At 34.9% G+C, this 20,281-nt stretch overlaps 2 protein-coding genes across 11 annotated transcripts in view; one reads left to right on the forward strand and one right to left on the reverse strand.

Annotated features, from left to right (window-relative positions):
- LOC123542023 (multiple epidermal growth factor-like domains protein 6) overlaps nucleotides 1-12,811 on the forward strand; it is a 93,368-nt gene extending 80,557 nt beyond the window's left edge. For all 10 annotated transcript variants that reach the window (XM_053531920.1, XM_053531921.1, XM_053531924.1 and 7 more), the window contains 3 exons: nucleotides 1,560-2,306; nucleotides 4,987-5,116; nucleotides 6,883-12,811. In XM_053531920.1, the coding sequence (XP_053387895.1) occupies nucleotides 1,560-2,306; nucleotides 4,987-5,116; nucleotides 6,883-7,033 (1,028 nt within the window). In that variant the 3' untranslated portion in view covers nucleotides 7,034-12,811. The remainder of the gene's footprint in view (nucleotides 1-1,559; nucleotides 2,307-4,986; nucleotides 5,117-6,882) is intronic.
- LOC123542114 (uncharacterized) lies at nucleotides 12,559-19,490 on the reverse strand. The gene is made up of 6 exons (XM_045327768.2): nucleotides 19,120-19,490; nucleotides 18,650-18,722; nucleotides 18,020-18,049; nucleotides 15,290-15,330; nucleotides 14,743-15,063; nucleotides 12,559-14,177 (listed from the first exon to the last, which is right to left on the reverse strand). The coding sequence occupies exons 1-6, from the start codon at nucleotides 19,147-19,149 to the stop codon at nucleotides 14,160-14,162; spliced, it is 513 nt and encodes a 170-aa protein (XP_045183703.2). The 5' UTR covers nucleotides 19,150-19,490; the 3' UTR covers nucleotides 12,559-14,159.
- Between the last annotated feature and the right edge of the window lie 791 nt (nucleotides 19,491-20,281).

Raw genomic sequence — 20,281 nt, forward strand, 5'->3', positions numbered from 1 at the left:
AGCCTAGTACATGTATGCAGCAAAAATGCATTTGATACTTTAAGGTTGTGTGGACGCCTAGGACATGTATGCAGCAAATATTCATTTGATACTTTAAGCTTCTGTGGAAGCCTAGTACATGTATGCAGCAAATATTCATTTGATACTTAAAGGTTGTGTGGACGCCTAGTACATGTATGCAGCAAAAATGCATTTTATACTTTAAGTTTGTGTGGAAGTCTAGTACATGTATGCAGCAAATATTCATTTTATACTTTAAGCTTGTGTGGAAGCCTAGTACATGTATGCAGCAAATATTCATTTGATACTTAAAGGTTGTGTGGACGCCTAGTACATGTATGCAGCAAAAATGCATTTTATACTTTAAGGTTGTGTGGAAGCCTAGTACATGTATGCAGCAAATATTCATTTGATACTTAAAGGTTGTGTGGACGCCTAGTACATGTATGCAGCAAAAATTCATTTTATACTTTAAGGTTGTGTGGAAGCCTTGTACATGTATGCACCAAATATTCATTTTATACTTTAAGGTTGTGTGGACGCCTAGTACATGTATGCAGCAAAAATGCATTTTATACTTTAAGGTTGTGTGAAAGCTTAGGACATGTATGCAGCAAAAATGCATTTTATATTTTAAGGTTGTGTGGAAGCCTAGTACATGTATGCAGCAAGTATTCAATTGATACTTAAAGGTTGTGTGGACGCCTAGTACATGTATGCAGCAAAAATTCATTTTATACTTTAAGGTTGTGTGGAAGCCTTGTACATGTATGCACCAAAATCATTTATTTTATACTAGTTTTTTTTAAGGTTGTGTGAAGCCTAGTACATGTATGCAGCAAAAATGCATTTTATATTTAAGGTTGTGTGAAAGCCTTAGTACATGTATGCAGCAAAATCATTTATACTTTAAGGTTGTGTGGATCCTAGTACATGTATGCAGCAAAGTATTCATTTGATACTTTAAGGTTGTGTGGAAGCCTAGTACATGTATGCAGCAAAAATTCATTTGATACTTAAAGGTTGTGTGGACGCCTAGTACATGTATGCAGCAAAAATTCATTTCATACTTTAAGGTTGTGTGGAAGCCTAGTACATGTATGCAGCAAATATTCATTTGATACTTAAAGGTTGTGTGGACGCCTAGTACATGTATGCAGCAAAAATGTATTTCATACTTTAAGGTTGTGTGGAAGCCTAGTACATGTATGCAGCAAAAATTCATTTTATACTTAAAGGTTGTGTGGACGCCTAGTACATGTATGCAGCAAAAATGCATTTTATACTTTATGGTTGTGTAGAAGCCTAGTACATGTATGCAGCAAAAATTCATTTTATACTTAAAGGTTGTGTGGACGCCTAGTACATGTATGCAGCAAAAATGCATTTTATACTTTAAGGTTGTGTGAAAGCTTAGGACATGTATGCAGCAAATATGCATTTTATACTTTAAGGTTGTGTGAAAGCCTAGGGCATGTTTGCAGCAAAAATTCATTTTATATTTTAAGATTGTGTGAACCTAGTACATGTTTGCAGCAAAATTCATTTTATACTTTAAGGTTGTGTGGAAGGTTGGTATGGTCCACAATGCAACTTACCGTGCAAGGCAGAATGTAGAACATGTGATATTCAGACTGGAGAGTGCACGTCATGTGTAAACAGCTACTACTCATTCCCGGCTTGCGATAAAACCTGCAGCATCAACTGTAACATACAAGGATCTGACCGCACTTGTAACCAAGTCAATGGAGATTGCATCTATGGCTGCAAAACGGGATATTACAGTCTTGACTGCAGCGAGTCTTGTGGAAATTGCGATAGATGTAACGCAAATGATGGTTCTTGTCCGACCTGCAATGCCGGTTGGTGGGGAACAACATGCAAGAACCAGTGCAGCTCTTACTGCGCAAGGGGCGGATCAAGCAATGAAAGAATGTGCAGACAGTCGGATGGTTATTGCGAGTTTGGATGCGAAGCTGGCTACTATGGCGAGACTTGCAGTTCTGCTTGTATCAGTCGAAGTTGTGCGAACGGTGTATGTGATCGACAGACCGGAGCATGCACAGCTGGTTGCCTATCTTTCTTCTACGGTACTAACTGTGACCAGAGATGTGATAACTGCAAAGACGGCCAATGTGAACAAGCGAATGGTTACTGTATCGGCGATTGTCCTGCCAATTCCTATGGCAACCAATGCGATAAGGAATGTCTAAAGCCACTATGTAATGATGCAACATGTGATAAATATTCGGGCTATTGTTCGGATTGTCAAATATCCCCAAAAGGTTCAAGATGTTCAGTGCAAGGTATTGTATTTATTTCACTTGACATGCCTCTGTTGATAGGCAGAGTTTACAGTTTTGTCCACTTAGATTACATTTATACATACATGTAGTTATAATGTTAATAAGGGACATAAATGGAAGTGCAGAGAAAGGTAAATATTTACATTTGTTTTCTATCTCAAATCAGTGATGAAGATTGGTCTCTTCATGTCTTGCATCTGGATACTAGTTTTTACAACTCAAATGATTAGGTAAGTAACTGAGTAAGTATATTTTCTATTTTTTATCAAGAGTCTTTTGATGTAAAAGAAGCTTTCTTACACTTTTCTCACCCATGGCTGTCTTTCTAACAGTTTTGTAGCTCACCTGTTTGCTTACATAAAACCTACCTCTGCGCTCTTATCCTGGCAGATGAGTGACCAAAAACTGTTAGTTATCTTATTTTTCAGCTCCATTTCTTTGGTTTGTAGAATATGTTCTTTTTCATAGCTTTGCTTATCAAACTGCTATCATTGTTATTACCTCTAAATCAAATTATTGAACGTCCCCTTGGAATGTGTTGTCAATTGGTTTCAGGTTGTTTTTGTGTTAGAGGAACTTGCAACCGAGCTGACGGGAGTTGTGACTGTTTTCCATACGCTTATGGTGTTAAATGTGAACAGACGTGTTCAAATTGTTTACATGGGTTATGCAGTTCTGAGAACGGAATTTGTTTAGATGGTTGTGAGGATGGTTTTCATGGCACACGGTGTCAAAACAATTGTTCTCATAATTGTGGATCATGTGGCCGTTATAGTGGGTATTGTAATACGTGTAAAAAGGGTCTAAAAGGAGTTGTTTGTTCAGAAACGTGTAATGCCGGTTGCAAGGATGATAACGAGGGGTTTGACGTTTGTGATTGGTACACTGGTAATTGTTCATTGGGTTGTGATCCGTACTTCTATGGTGATTTGTGTGATGGGAGATGCGATGGTTGTATAGATGGTAATTGTTTACGAGAAAGTGGCATTTGTGTGGATGGTTGTGCACCTGGGTTTTATGGGTTTTACTGTGAAAACAAATGTAGTCTCGGTTGTATAGATTCAAGCAGTGGGCATGAAGATTGTCATTCAAGGTCAGGAGTTTGTACATACGGATGCAAGTTAGGATGGGTAGGGGCACTTTGCAACGTGAAATGTAATGATAAATGTAAAGGAAACGATTGTGATATAGACGGTAAATGCTCAGAAGGTTGTGTTTCTGGCCATTTCGGTTCTTCCTGTGATAATGTTTGTCCGGAAAATTGCAAGTTCAAAACATGTTCTAACAATGGTGAATGTTTGGACGGGTGTATCAACGGTTTCTATGGAGAGACATGCGCTAACAGATGCTTACAACCGTGCCACAATTTTACATGCGATCAACAATTGGGCACATGTCTTCCGACTACTAGTAAGTAACAATTTGTAAACCAACAATTCTATAAAACACTGTTTTAGGTTTAAGGTGCTTACAAATTTTAAAATATTTACATATTATTTCTGTTCAGTTATGTTTAATATACTTGAACACGATGCGACATTTTAAATTTCACTTTGCATGAATAGTGAAGCACTCTTCATTTCATATTTCTGACAGTTATGAGTCACTGTATGGCCAGTATATACAAAAAGGGAATTAATTTTCAAAAAATGAGATGTTGGAACTAAAACATGAGAGTAAAGTGAATATAATTCAGTGTGAAACGTATACTTGAAAAAAAAAACATTTGAGCCGCGCCATGAGAAAATCAACATAGTGGGTTTGCGACCAGCATGGATCCAGACCAGCCTGCGCATCCGCGCAGTCTGGTCAGGATCCATGCTGTTCGCTAATGGTTTCTCTAATTGTAGTAGGCTTTAAAAGCGAACAGCATGGATCCTGACCAGACTGCGCGGATGCGCAGGCTGGTCTGGATCCATGCTGGTCGCAAACCCACTATGTTGGTTTTCTCATGGCACGGCTCATTTAATAATTGCTACATGACGTGTTTAGGTAGGTTAGGGAATGACAGTAATTTACTCTAAATTCCACAAAGTTAGTTGCGCAACTTTGAATTGTTATAATATAATTCCAATAGTTTTTCTTTGTTGTACTCGAATTGATGTGTACCCATTTAACATATACACTGTACTAGTTAACTCAGTAAGGACGAAGACTATCAAATTGAAGTTTTTGTTCATCCGACAAGGACAAACATGGTATCTTAGTATTAATCATGTATGCCATTCGTCCATAATTTATAAATTCATTAGGGATGTTATCCGTTAATAGTGAAGAACAATTTTAGTACTGTTATGTGTTTTACTCTCGTTTTTCACTGATTGAGATGTACATATTCGTCAATAAGTCACCGCATGATATAAGTTTGTCAGTGTGTGGATAATGTCAACAAAAGCTAAATCACAAACAACCGTTTTTGTCATAGAATGCTTTCAAGCAGAAACTATAAACATATACCAGTACCGATTTGCAATAAATCTCGTATGAATTTAAATAATGGGGTAGGAGTACTAATACCAAAACAATAGGTCAGTTAAGTGGTAGGTTTTACAAAATTGAGATACTAATGAAAAAAAGCTAAAGTACGTTTTTAACAAGCAAAAAAAATGCTTACGTTACTTCGAGAAATGAATTGATATCTTGTAGTCATTGCCGTTTCTTTTTTTTTAATTTTTGATAGATCCAGTGACTGAAGCTCAAGTAGCTGAAGACGTTCTATCGGTAGAGGCGATCATAGGGGTTACTGTCGGATCTGTTGCCTTCGTCATCATCTTTGTTGTCGTCTTCGTGTGTTGTATGAACTACAAGAGGTACGTTTTACCTCATACATATAATTTTATTCATGTCATTTTATATCAGTTCTGAGGAATATTTAAGACCTAAACTATGATCAGGACATACAAGTATACTACACATGGGTCTAGTTTCTGTAAACATGAAATTAACAGTTGTATTAGTGTTACCAGTAGTATAAATTCGGTTTTGAAATAGTACACACGTACACGTGTAACTTAAATATGTACTGCCACTAAAACCCGGAAATATTTCAACAATCTCTAGTTAATGCATGATATCTTATTATGAATGTAGCTGTAAGAGGCATATACGTATATTGAAAAATGAGATATGTAGTGAAAGATGGCCGTCGGACATCTGTAATTTTTTCATAGCCAAACTATTGAAATTTCTGGTAATGTTAGGCGTCTTACCTTACATGTGCTATCATAAGTAGTGACTTTTCAATTTTTGATTTTTGTTTTGTATATAAAAATTCCTATTAAAGCTGTAAAAGAGTCTGTTTAAGCTTTAAAATAGATGCCCGTTTAATAAGAATTATTATTTTTTCCACATTACTTACTTATGTTATGATAGGCCGTTGCCTTTATGTGGATTTGTAAAGACGAATTTGTATATGTATATACTTAAGCAAAACTGTACTTATATTTATTTTTAATTCCTCGCTTATAACCGAAAATAGGTTTTACATTTTTATATTTTTAATCTAATTTGGTCTTTAATATATATTGTAAGTATGAATTCTTTATTTTAACGCTGCAAGAAGGAGAGACAAGCAACGTGCCGGGCCTCCTTCTGTTACAAACCTCAACTCGTACACAATCACCCCTATTACTTCCATATTATTTCCTTTTGGATTGTAGTATGTGTGTCAGTGTTGCTTTTTGTTTGGTACAAAAGTATTTTAAAGTGAGACACAGATAAAATATAAGACAAAATTAAATATTTTCTGATTATTAGAAACCTCATTGTTATCACAAACTATCTCACATTTTAAGTTTCTCTCGCGTGTTTTCCCTTTTGGCACCTTGATATACATGTGTTTCCCGACTGGCACTTGAAATACAATAAAAGTCGATAGTTTGATCGTGTTCGAATCGATCTATTCAGGAATTATTTATAAGGTTTTGAGTGTGTTTTAACGGTTTTCTTGATATACTAGTATGTGTATAACTACGCATAATCTGTTTATAATTGTATTCCAAAAATTGTTTCATGCTTTATCCTTCCGTCCATCTGTTACGCTTTCTTGTCTGAGTAGAACAATGTTAGTTACAAAAAAAAAGATTCCGTGATATTCGAGATGGTTTATCATTTCTTCTAAACAGACCGCAATTTCAAATAACCATAACTCTTATGTGCCGTTTTCAAAACATAATCTTATCTAACAACAGTCATAACTTAATTATTATGGTAAGGTTAAAAAATCATATTGTTGTGCCGTCAAATATTTGGGAATCATAGACAGCCAGTGTTGATAATTATTTCATGTCTAATCAATCAGTATCAATCGTGTAATGTTTTCTTGTTTAAAATGATGCAAGATATTCCTTGTATTTTTATATGTGTTTCGGCCATACATTGTATTTCGAACATTTGCATAAACACAGTAAGAACTGACCAAATAAGCACAGGTAAAACTGTTGTAATATAGTTCTTGCTCTGCATTCACTTTGGAAATTTACAAAGCTGAAATAAAAGTTTGAGAACTTTGTAAGTAAAGGTTTTGTTACTGTTTATCTTTATAAGGATAGGAAACTTATGACTGATCTTCTTTCAGACGATACGATGACGCCAAAACAGAAATCCATCTGCCATCTGACGTCATTGAACGCTTGTCGACGCATCGCTCATTACACAGCACCACATCGACTAATTATCCAGTGGCTCGTGTTGTTGGAGATGACGAGAAAGACTTTGTTCTTTTTTAATGATACGCTAATGTAGAAGTAAACAAATTGAGTCATCGAAGTGCGTGCGTTGAAACCAAATATCATATTGTTGATATTTTGCTGAATGAAGATCAACATGAATACAGTTGAAAGACTGTTAGCATCTAAACGAACACAAACTAAATAAAAACAAGAAAATGATTGAATGCACAACTGTGTTTTTATTTGTAATAGTCTAAACTACATCTATTTACCACAGTTTAGAAAATAATTAGTAAAGACTTACAGTGTCGCCTTGATGTATGTTGATCATAGCTTTTAATTGAAAAAGTATTTAGTAGTACAATTAGTAAAAGCAGCAGCTCTTAATGTTTTAAATACTTATACTGAAGCCTTTATGTATACAGCAATTAGTATTTAATTTGATCAAACAAAGATTTCTAGATATGTTTCTGTATACGACTTATAGTTTGTGTACTAGTATGTTTTTATTTTGCACAATATATATTATTTTATTTTTTCTGTTCCTACGTTACTGAATGGGGTTCGATGTTGTACATTTCGCTGGTTTGTTGACTGCATACTAGTATTATGTAATGATGTTTCACTGTGCCATATTACTCTAAAATTTTATGCATGCAAAACTAAACTTATATTCATATTTTACCGAGGACATGAAATTGATCATTCATTCTTCAAGAATGTATTAAATATATAAGAAATTAGTTAACCCTTATCATGCTGGACAGGACTGATTTTGACTTTGCGACCAGTGTAGATCATGATTAGCCTGCACATCCGTGCAGTCTAATCAAAACCTGCACTGTTCCCTATTCAATCAGTATCTTTTTGGTTATCACCCCTTTTAACAGTTAATGGTACTGTCCAAAATGAAAGATGGACAAGGTCATTACAGAAATTTAGTAGGGTAAGGGTTAGAAACAAGCAGCTGGAAATTTTATGTACATTCTAATGTTGTTAAATCGTATCTATCTATCAAATCAAATAGTATAATCCATTTGAAAAATAGTATAGTGGATATCTGTCAGAAAATCACATAAATGCAATATATATGAATCATATTTTTATTCTCAGTGTATTCAAACTCATTGAATAAATACCTGTCTGGGTGTTATATTGCTTATGTACTTTTACAAAACGACTTAGTACGATAAATGTTGATAAACCTTGAAAAGGTTCTTTCCAGAATTGATTTATTTGCTCTGTTAATTCATTAGTACCTGGTTGCAGTTGTTTTGGTTGCTCAACAGTTGATAATATCTAATCGCTATATATCAGCGTTCATTCACCGACCCTATTTGAAGCCTTGAATCTATGTATATATAAGCATGCATGTACATATTTGTATTTCCTTCTTATCTTTTTTAAGCATATATTTTGATATTTCATGAAAGTGTTTGTTTGATATATCTTTATAGTATTTTCTTACATCTAGGGTAAGGTTTATTTGTTTTCGTCTAAAATATGTGTTAATGTAATTTTGCTTTCAATATAATATAAAAATTTCAAAGCCCATGTTCATAGGCGTACTTGTCAAAATCTAAAGTGGAGAAAACTTGATATCTACAAAAAGAATGATGAATGATGAAAGTTGTTTCTCTAAATAGTCCAAGGACGTGAATGAAATTCAAATCACCTGCTCTGCAGAAACTTTGCAGTTGTAAGGATCTAGATATAATTGTGAGTTTAAAGGGACTGAACTCCAGATTTTGGCTTAAAAAGATATTTCTTTACAATTGAAGTTTGGTCCTATTATTATACCCCCACCAAACATGTTTGAGGGGGGTATATAGGAGTCAGTTTTGTCGCGTCCCGTCGCGTCCCGTCCCGTCCCGTCCCGTCGCGTCCCGAAATCTATTATCTCAGTTATTACCAAATGGATTTGATTCAAACTTAAAATACATGTTCCACCTTATCACCCACATCATGTGACACAAGGTGCATAACTCTTGACACCAAGTTTTCATGAATTATGTCCCCTTTTACTTAGAATTTAGGGTTAATTTTGCTGTATTTTCACTCTATCTCAGTTATTACTAAATGGATTTGATTCAAACTCAAAATAGATGTTTCACCTCATCACCCACATCATGTGACACAAGGTGCATAACTCTGACACCAATTTTTTAGCTCGACTATTCATAGAATAGTAGAGCTATTGGACTCGCCCATGCGTCGGCGTCCGCGTCGGCGTCCGCATCCGCGTCCCGATTTGGTTAAGTTTTTGTATGTAAGCTGGTATCTCAGCAACCACTTGTGGGAATGGATTGAAACTTCACACACTTATTCACTGTGATAAACTGACTTACATTGCACAGGTTCCATAACTCTGTTTTGCTTTTTTACAAAATTATGCCCCTTTTTTGACTTAGAAATTTTTGGTTAAGGTTTTGTATGTAAGCTGGTATCTCAGTAACCACTTGTGGGAATGGATTGAAACTTCACACACTTATTTACTGTGATAAACTGACTTACATTGCACAGGTTCCATAACTCTATTTTGCTTTTTTACAAAATTATGCCCCTTTTTCGACTTAGAATTTTTTGGTTAAGGTTTTGTATGTAAGCTGGTATCTCAGTACTCACTGATGGGAATGGATTGAAACTTCACACACTAGTTCACTGTCATGATCTGACATGCCCAAAGCAGGTCCCATAACTTTATTTTGCTTTTTTACAAAATTATGCCCCTTTTTCAACATAGAAATTTTTGGTTAAGTTTTTGTATGTAAGCTGGTATCTCAGTATCCACTAATGGGAAAGGATTGAAACTTCACACACTAGTTCACTGTCATGAGCTGATAAGCACTATGCAGGTTCCATAACCCTATTTTACTTTTTTACTAAATTATGCCCCTTTTTCGACTTTCTTATTCATTCAAGCGACAAGGCTGTTAAATAGTCGAGCGTTGCTGTCCTCCGACAGCTCTTGTTTTATGAATTATGCCCCTTTTTACTTAGAATTTAAGGTTGATTTAAATGTATTTTCACTATATCTCGGTTACTACTGCATGGATTTGATTCAAACTTAAAATAGATGTTCCACATCATGTGCCCACATCATGTGCCCACATCATGTGACACAAGGTGCATAACTCTGACACCAAGTTTTCATGAATTATGTCCCCTTTTACTTAGAATTTAAGGTTAATTTTGTTGTATTTTCACTATATCTCAGTTATTACTAAATGGATTTGATTCAAACTTAAAATAGTTGCTCCACCTCACCACCTACATCATGTGACATAAGGTGCTTAACTCTGACATAAATTTTTTATGAATTATGTCCCCTTTTACTTTAAATTTAAGGTTGATTTTGATGTATTTTCACTATATCTCAGTTATTACAAAATGGATTTGATTCAAACTTAAAATAAATGTTCCACCTCATCACCCACATCATGTGACACAAGGTGCATAACTCTGACACCAATTTTTCATGAATTATGCCCCTTTTTACTTAGAATTTAAGGTTAATTTTTATGTATTTTCACTATATCTCAGTTACTACTGAATGGATTTGATTCAGACTTAAAGTAGATGTTCCACCTCATCACCCACATCATGTGACACAAGGTGCATAACTCTGACACTATTTTTCTTGAATTGTGTCCCCTTTTACCTAGAATTTAAGGTTAATTTTGATGTATTTTCACTATATCTCATTCTGATTGGCTTAGAGCCAAAGGGAAGTAACCTTTTTTTAACTTTTGTATGGAGTTTCTTCACCTTAAATTCCAGGAATTAGTCTATTTTTAGAAATCTTATTTTTAGATTTTCAATATTATAGGTATTTTTTTAACTTTTTTATTATAAGTCCTATGTAAAAAGTAAATACATTTTTCTGTGGTAACATGGGTTGGTAAGACACTTTTTTGTATTCACTTTTAGTGTATCTCTAATATTAGAGATTTAATATATTTACTAGTATTACTATACTAGTATTATACTAGTATTACTTACATGTGGAAGCCCAGGATGAAGTACTCCAAAGACTAAGTATTTTTAAGATTTCTTATGGTTGCCTTTCTTCTGTGACTAGACTGTATGGTGGGGGTATGAGTCACTCCTGTGACAGTTCTAGTTAACATTAGAACATGATTTTTTGTTTCTGAGCTATTTTTTAAAATATTAAACCAAATTGTTATATGGAAATTGAAAATAGTTTTCACATTTATTTTTTAAGACCACCTATATATGTTTGTCAATAAATGAATAAGTGTGGAGGGCAATGAACGTTTTAACAATGTATTTTTAACGTATGTTTATTGTCTTATGAGTGTATGAACATTATGAGGATCTTGCATGCCTTCCTGTGTAAAACAGGAGTTTCCCGGTATATAGTGTGGAATGAAAAACAGAGGTTCCAATTTGTCCTAAGGGTCGGTTAATTAAGCTGTCATTCACTGGTAGACATGTAAGATCATTTTTTTTTGTCACGTTCAAAATAGATCGTGGTAACGAATAGATCTGGGGTTTTCGTGATATATAGGTTATGACGTCATAATGGTGTTTGTACTATTGACGTCACCTAAGTGCACTCTGTTCTATTTTGGGGAAAGACAGAAATATTTATCCCAGACCTGGAACAGTTGTGTACTTTCTACGTCATGTAGGCAAGAAATGCATGTATTTTAAACATATAATCACTCTCTATATAATTTACATTTTGTAATCCATGTATTGGGAGATATATAAGTCATTTGTTGGACACGATTTAGTTTGTATGACAAAATAGATCTACTGCGGTTTAGATATTGTTTCGTTGTGCAAATTCAATATACCTTGCATTGTATATTTTCATATTGTCTTAAATGAAGTTGTTTTCCGTATAGGGAACAACAAATGACATTTCAAACTCAAAAGACAATTTCAAATTTGGAATCTTACTCAGGTAGCTCTGCCTGTTGCGTTTGTTGACTTACAACTCTTAAGTTTCATTTTATTTTGTCTAAGGTTTTCAAAATATTCATAAGATCATACTTTACAATGATCAACCATATCAGTTTGCTTTAAAGTGCAATACAGGTCTTTGCAAATATTACATTTGACAGGAGTTTAAAATATATCCGCGTGGCCAACTGGTACCGCTAGTGTGAGGTAGCAATACAGATTTAACGGCAAATCGTGAATATGCAGGAAGCGATGATAATGTCATTGGTAATATTCCTTAAACAAGAGAAAAATGCGATGATAATGTCATCGGTAATATTCCTAAAACAAGAGAAAAATGCGATGATAATGTCATTGGTCATATTCCTTAAACAAGAGAAAAATGTGATGATAATGTCATCGGTAATATTCCTAAAAAAGGGCAAAATGCGATGATAATGTCAACCAAACAAAGGAAAACTGTCATTGATAATTTCCTAAAACAAGGCGAAAAATGTCATTGTTAAGCGTCCTAAAACAAGGTGATGGGGACTTTCATGGGTAATATTCCTAAAACAAAGAAAGAATGGGAAACTGTATTATTATGTGCCACTAATGAGTACAGTAAGCCTTTTAGTATATAACATGTACATCGATACAAAACAAGTATATTTATATATGATTACATTTATTTTTTTCAATTTTGTAAAACAAACTTTTCACTAAGATGTTTGATTCCAATCTCGGTTGTAGTACATCCATCCATTAGTGTTATCAGTTGTCCATCTGTGGTATATGCAGTAAGAACAAAACAATATGAAAATATACAATAAAGAATGTATCTAATACAATATATTATTATGAAGTATTATTCATAGAAGTGTTGGTTTGCAATATTAGAATAAAACTATATTTTATATATTATGTTGATGTTTGTTGTACTTTTTCAAACATTTTATAACTGTTTATCCTGTTGTTTTTGGGTTTTTTTTTACTTTTTCTTTACCATTCCTACGTCTCAAGTTTTATAGCAAAACCGCTTTCGACAAGGTAAATATAAACAAAAAAATTACGCACACAATTTTCCCCTCTAAACATTTTGCATTTAGTAACTGCAAATTTTAAAATATTGTAAACATTATGTGCATTTATGGAGTTTTCTTTAGTAAAAAACACGAAAATCAAGGTATTACAAATAGTCTGTCTCAAACTTTCAGTTTAGCATTCTCACGCACAAAAGTGACCTGTCAAATGCGTTAAATGAACTATTTTAACTAAAATGGCATTACTTTTTACTACATAGGAATCACCTTTGACCGCAACATTACAGCAAACCTTGCTACAACCAAACAGTATTGATAGTCTGTTTTAAAACGATCAAGGTAAACTTTTTAAAAGGAGTTCATATTGGAAAAAGCAGTATGTCAACACAATATTAAGCTTCAACTAAGATGTGCTACCTTTCAAGTTATTTCAAGGAATTATGGTGCGATATGAAATAAGAATCTCCGAAACAAATTGCTTTACAGTACCAAAAGATTTGTTTTGTTTGTTTTGGGTATAACGCCGTTTTTCAACAGTATTTCAGTCATGTAACGGCGGGCAGTTAACCTAACCAGTGTTCCCGGATTCTGTACCAGTACAAACCTGTTCTCCGCAAGTAACTGCAACTTCCCCACATGAATCAGAGGTGGAGGACTAATGATATCAGACACAATGTCGTTTATCAAATAGTCACGGAGAAGATACGCCCCGTCCGAGGATCGATCTCGCGACCCCGAGATCCGTAGACCAAGGCTCTTACCTATTGAGCTAAGCGAGCGGGCTTACAGTACCAAAAGAAGCAAAGCAATGTGCAGGGGAGTCAATGACCTCATTGAGCAATTAGAACACAAGCACATCCATGGACAAATAACCTCGATAGCTGTTCAAAAGTTAAATGAAAATGTTAAATACGACAGAAGGTGTGTTTCCAGTAAATAGTAATGATGAAGCTAATGCAACAACCACATTTTCTGAAAGCACTGGTTACCGTTCATGACCTGATGAATAGACATTAAAAAAGATTTGTCAGAAGTTTTCCCTTTTCCAAAGTCCGTTGTAGATTCAATAAAAAACTCTGTCTTCTTGAATTGTGCATAATATAGCCAATGTGAACACGAAATTCGGTATTTGAAGTTTCTGGCGTCTAAGCTGGGTGTAATGTGTGACAAATTGATTAGTTCTGATCATTTCCGTTTTAAATCTGGCCAAAACATCAGTATAACGTATTCTACTTAGTAGAGGAACACTGAAATTATAAAGACCGTCAAATAAACATTTGTCTTTCACGTTAAACTGATTTTTAGAAACAAAATGAACATAAACGTTTATTGAAATGTTCTTCGGCATCCGGGGACCTCCGTGACCGAGTGGTTAAGGTCGCTGACTTCAAATCACTTGCCCCCTCACCGATATCGCTTTAAACCTCATTTGGGGCGGAGACAGTTGGCTTACACATGGTCGGTGGTTGTACCAGGTGCCCTCCAGTGATGAAATAATGCCCGGTGGGTCACCTCGTGTCTTCTGCCCTATGAAAAGTTGGAACCATATGACCTAACATTTTGTTGGTGTGACGTTAAGCCTAACAAAAAATATCCCATCTCACAGAAATCCATACAACATCTCAAATCATTTTTCACCATTTAATGTTATGTTCCTTCAGTAGTTGATATTTCAGGGGAGATCACCCATATCGGGATAAGTAACAATACAAATATGATAAATGAGTTTGATCCCATACTTCAAGTTATTTTTCGACGGAAGTGCAGAGGGTAATATCTTATCAATAAATGCTTAAAACCACAACAACTTACCGAATCGTCTGCAAGCTTCGTGTTATCTTCTTCTGATGATGGTTTTGAAAGATCGTTTAATTCATTTGGTTCAGTCTGTATATCTGAAGGACTGGTGTTAGATTCTTGTTCAGAATTTGAGTTACAACTGTGCGTCAGAGGGTCCAGCTCATTTACGTTTGTCAGTGACGTGGTAGATGGTGGCGGGGACTGAGAATAAAACGTCACCCCATGTTTCGGTAGACATTCCTTCGAGGCGCTGCTGTCTAAACCGGAAATCGAAGGGTTGAACAGGTCGGCTTCTTCTGTTGAAACTGTACTGGAATCAGCTGTAGAAAGTCTCTGACATATAAAAGTAACTTTTAAGACAGGTGTAGGTTCTTTCAAATCTATTTTTTTAAATAACTGATATTAAGTAGGTACAATAATTGTAGAGCTTTTACTCAATAATTCACTTTAAAGTCTAGCAAGCTATATTTTTTTAAAGTTTAAAGAATCACAATATATTTTTAAAACGGGAAGAGTACTTCATCACTTAAAGGATAGAAGCAACATCAATCTTTCTTACATTGCTTGACTGGTCTGGTGTAGAATTGTAAACTTGTGACACTGCAAAAAGTACAAAAACAAATGCTTAGTTTTAAAAGTTTTCTTCCCTCAAGTTCCAATATTTACTCTTTAAAAAATGTCTTTCAAACGAAATGAAATTTCAAAATTGCACAAATATTGCAAACGTAAATGCATTTTAATCAATTTCGTAAAAGTCTGCCATGATTTTAGTGACTTATAATATCATTAATGACAGTTCCCGCTGAACTGTAACCACTTCCCCTAAAACGACTGAGTCTACCATCTTTAAATTGGCTGATGATATCACTTACAGATCCACGCTTAACAGTAACCACTTCCCCTAAAACGACTGAGTCTACCATGTTCAAATTGGCTGATGATATCACTTACATATCCACTCTTAACAGTAACCACTTGTCCTAAAACAACTGAGTCTACCATGATTATATTGGCAGATGATATTACAGGTCCACGCTTAACAGTAAACACTTCCCCTAAAACGACTGAGTCTACCATGATTATATTGGCTGATGATATTACAGATCCATGCTTAACAGTAACCCCTCCCCCTAAAACGACTGAGTCTACCATGATTATATTGGCTGATGATATTACAGATATACGCTTAACAGTAACCCCTTCCCCTAAAACGACCGAGTCTACCATGATTATATTCGAAGATGATATTACAGGTCCACGCTTAACAGTAACCCCTTCCCCTAAAACGACTGAGTCTACCATGATTATATTGGCAGATGATATTACAGGTCCACGCTTAACAGTAACCACTTCCCCTAAAACAACTGAGTCTACCATGATTATATTGGCTGATGATATTACAGATATACGCTTAACAGCAACCACTTCCCCTAAAACAACTGAGTCTACCATGATTATATCGCTGATGTATTCAGGTCCACGCTAACAGAACCCCATCCCTAAACGACTGATCTGCCTGATTATATTGGCTGATGATATTATCCACGCTTAACTAACCCCTCCTTAAAACGACTGAGTCTACCAGATTATATTGGTGATGATATTACAGATCACGCTTAACGTAACCCTTCCCTAAAACGACTGAGTCTACCTGATTATATTGGCTGATGATATTACAGTCCACCTTAACAGTAACCCTTCCCTAAAACGACTGAGTCTACCATATTATTTGCTGATGATATACAGATCCACGCTTAACAGTAACCCCTTCCCCTAAAACGACTGAGTCTACCATGATATATTGGCTGATGATATTACAGTCACGCTTACAGTACCATGATATATTGGCTGAGATATACAGGTCACGCTTAACAGTAACTACTTTCCTTTAAACGACTGAGTCTACCATGATTATATTGGCTGATGATATTACAGATCCACGCTTAACAGTAACCCCTTCCCCTAAAACGACTGAGTCTACCATGATTATATTGGCTGATGATATTACAGATTCACGCTTAACAGTAACCCCTTCCCCTAAAACGACTGAGTCTACCATGATTATATTGGCTGATGATATTACAGGTCCACGCTTAACAGTAACTACTTTCCCTAAACCGACTGTGTCTACCATGATTATATTGGCTGATGATATTACAGGTCCACGCCTAACAGTAACCCCTTCCCTTAAAATGACTGAGTCTACGGTGATTATATTGGCTGATGATATTACAGGTCCGCGCTTAACAGTAACCCCTTCCCTTAAACGACCGAGTCTACCATGATTATATTGGCTGATGATATTACAGATCCACGCTTAACAGTAACCACTCCCCCTAAAACGACTGAGTCTACCATGATTATACTGGCTGATGATATTACAGGTCCACGCTTAACAGTAACCCCTTCCCTTAAAACGACTGAGTCTACCATGATTATATTGGCTGATGATATTACAGATCCACGCTTAACAGTAACCCCTTCCCCTAAAACGACTGAGTCTACCATGATTATATTGGCTGATGATATTACAGATCCACGCTTAACAGTAACTCTTCTCCTAAAACGACTGAGTCTACCATGATTTTATTGGCTGATGATATTACAGATCTACGCTTAACAGTAACCCCTTCCCCCTAAAACGACTGAGTCTACCATGATTATATTGGCTGATGATATTACAGATCCACGCTTAACAGTAATCACTTCCCCTAAAACGACTGAGTCTACCATGATTATATTGGCTGATGATATTACAGATCCACGCTTAACAGTAAACACTTCCCCCTAAAACGACTGAGTCTACCATGATTATATTAGCTGATGATATTACAGATTCACGCTTAACAGTAACCACTTCCCCTAAAACGACTGAGTCTACCATTATTATATTGGCTGATGATATTACAGATCCACGCTTAACAGTAACCACTTCCCCTAAAACGACTGAGTCTACCATGATTATATTGGCTGATGATATTACAGATTCACGCTTAACAGTAACCACTTCCCCTAAAACGACTGAGTCTACCATTATTATATTGGCTGATGATATTACAGATTCACGCTTAACAGTAACCACTTCCCCTAAAACGACTGAGTCTACCATTATTATATTGGCTGATGATATTACAGATCCACGCTTAACAGTAACCACTTCCCCTAAAACGACTGAGTCTACCATGATTATATTGGCTGATGATATTACAGATTCACGCTTAACAGTAACTACTTTCCCCGGAAATGATTACAGTCTACCATGATTTTATTGGCAAATAATATCACTTACAATACCCCGCTGAGCTGTAACCACTTTCCCCTGAAATTAATAAAATTATATAACTTTAAGATTTAAACAAAATAGGAATTTTATACACATTAAATGATAAAGGAAGTCAGTGTTCCTAAACACATTATATACAATAAACACTTTAACTAAACTGTCCTAAGAAGTCATAACATCTGCTGTCCTACGTCATAGTTTTAACTACATAAGTCTGTCCAAATATTCTCTTTTTTGTGGGGATATTTTCAGATACCCTTTTCTCTAACCTATAATTCTTTCCCGTTCGGGTAGTCTTCTTTTTAATACACTCATTTTGAACCTGCGTGTTAAAGAATATCAAATAGATAAATACTGGAACAACTGATAGACCTTCCTGATAAATACTAGGAAATCAACTGATAAATAAAAAATCGAAACATGTGATTATTTATTTTAGTAATCATGCGGTCAATATTCATTTACAAATCGAAGAAACAAATACGTTCGTTCATGAATATTTAAATAACCAAGTGGGTTCTAAATAAGTTTTCAGTTTTCTTTAATAACACACAAACTATTATGTTTGAGGTATAGTATGAGCAATATTTTTGTAATATTTCTTCTTTTTTTGTATTCGTAAAATTTTGCACTTACTCTGCGTCCTTCCTTTTGGTGTGCGTCTTTCAATTGATTTCAGCACACAGTTTTCAGCTCCAGTTGCACAAATCTTTGTTAAAAAAGATATAAAAAAACATCAATCTGGGAGTATCAGAGAGCTTTGCTATAAATGTTGATGCAAATAGCATTTATGGCAACCATATGAAAATATAGACAATGTTAAATAATCAAAATACAGATGTAAAGTTAGATATTTTACAAAAATGTCAACAGTTGCTAAAACAAAGAAAGAAACATAAAATTTTCACTGAAATTACTGAAATATGCACACAAAGATTAAAACGAGAAATAAACATGTGAAGTTAAAAAAGTTCTTGAATATGCATATAAGAAATCCAAATCATTTTACTAAATGATGTTAAAGATAAAACTTAACAAAAATACTGGTCATAATTAACATTGTTTCCAGTTTTTTTAAATATGCAAACACCTTAGACAAAAAATACCTGAAGCAAATCCTTTTTTTGTCGATACATTTCTGTAATTCTTCAAGCTTGTCACACATGCCCGCAAGTTTTTGTTTTTCTGTTTCGCTCATATTCCTTGGCTTCCCATGTATGTATAACATACCAAACTGCTTTTCTAGTTCTTCTTTAGTATTGTCTACGAAAGCAACAGTCTCTTCAATCTTCTTATTGAAGTTTTCGTCCGGATTAGAGACTGCCATTTCTAATGTTTCAACTAAATGACTTAATAATGAATTACATAAAATCTCTATAAATACAAAGATAATCCTGTGAATTTCTACACTTTATGCGTATTCTTTGATATATTTCATTCAGTTATTTCTGGTATTCCTTTATACATTTACTGAAGATAGATTGGCACAGAAATAATAATACTAAAAAGAACAACCCAAGACAGTTATATGAATACATTACTTTTACTATTAACAATTTTACTAAAGCAAGCAATCAATATCTAACTTCGTTTAAATTAATGGTTGGCAGAAATTGGTCACAGCTTCACATAAATGTCAATATACAAATACATATGATATAAAGTATATGTTTAAAATGCAGATGTGGAGGCCCTGTGAACAGAGGCCTAATACAGTATACTTGAAACAAACAAACTTCTTATTACACAACGTTAAGATATACTGGTGGAGGCTGACCTAACCGCCGAACCTGGAATCAGAATTCAACGGAGATCAGGTGTACAAAATCAGACATACAGAATCAGTAACTACGTTAAACGTTTATATATGACACATACACATTTCACAGTTCTGGAAAACAGACACTGTCATGTTCATACATCAACATGTGAAAACTGCTAATATTCCATGTGAAGCTGTAAAGACTGAAGGCAAGGAAGGTGTAGGCTGAACTTGAACACATACGATGTACCTGAAATTATACAGAAAAAGGAGAACACAAGCAAAATAAGGGGAGTGGAGGGTGGGATATTAAACATCAGCAAGTATAAACAATCGAGGATTCCTTCGATAAGAAGCAAAATCAACCCCGGCATCTATTTGCAAACGACCTTCTTCTTCCATGTGCAGAACTGAAAGGACCCAAAAGGAGATTAAATCGCAACAAGTATATTAATATACCAACAAGATATAAGCTAAAACGGGCCCTTACAACAGGATAAGAGCTC

This window comes from Mercenaria mercenaria, chromosome 19 (assembly GCF_021730395.1).
Source record: "Mercenaria mercenaria strain notata chromosome 19, MADL_Memer_1, whole genome shotgun sequence".
NCBI lineage: Eukaryota > Metazoa > Mollusca > Bivalvia > Venerida > Veneridae > Mercenaria > Mercenaria mercenaria.

Coding starts and splice junctions, on each gene's coding strand:
- LOC123542114 (XM_045327768.2), bottom strand. CDS start 19,149: ATGTATCGACAAAAAAAGGATTTGCTTCAG. Junction 15,331..18,019: donor TTACAGCTCAGCGGGGTATT/GTAAGTGATATT, acceptor TACTTTTTGCAG/TGTCACAAGTTTACAATTCT. Junction 15,064..15,289: donor CACCAGACCAGTCAAGCAAT/GTAAGAAAGATT, acceptor TTTATATGTCAG/AGACTTTCTACAGCTGATTC.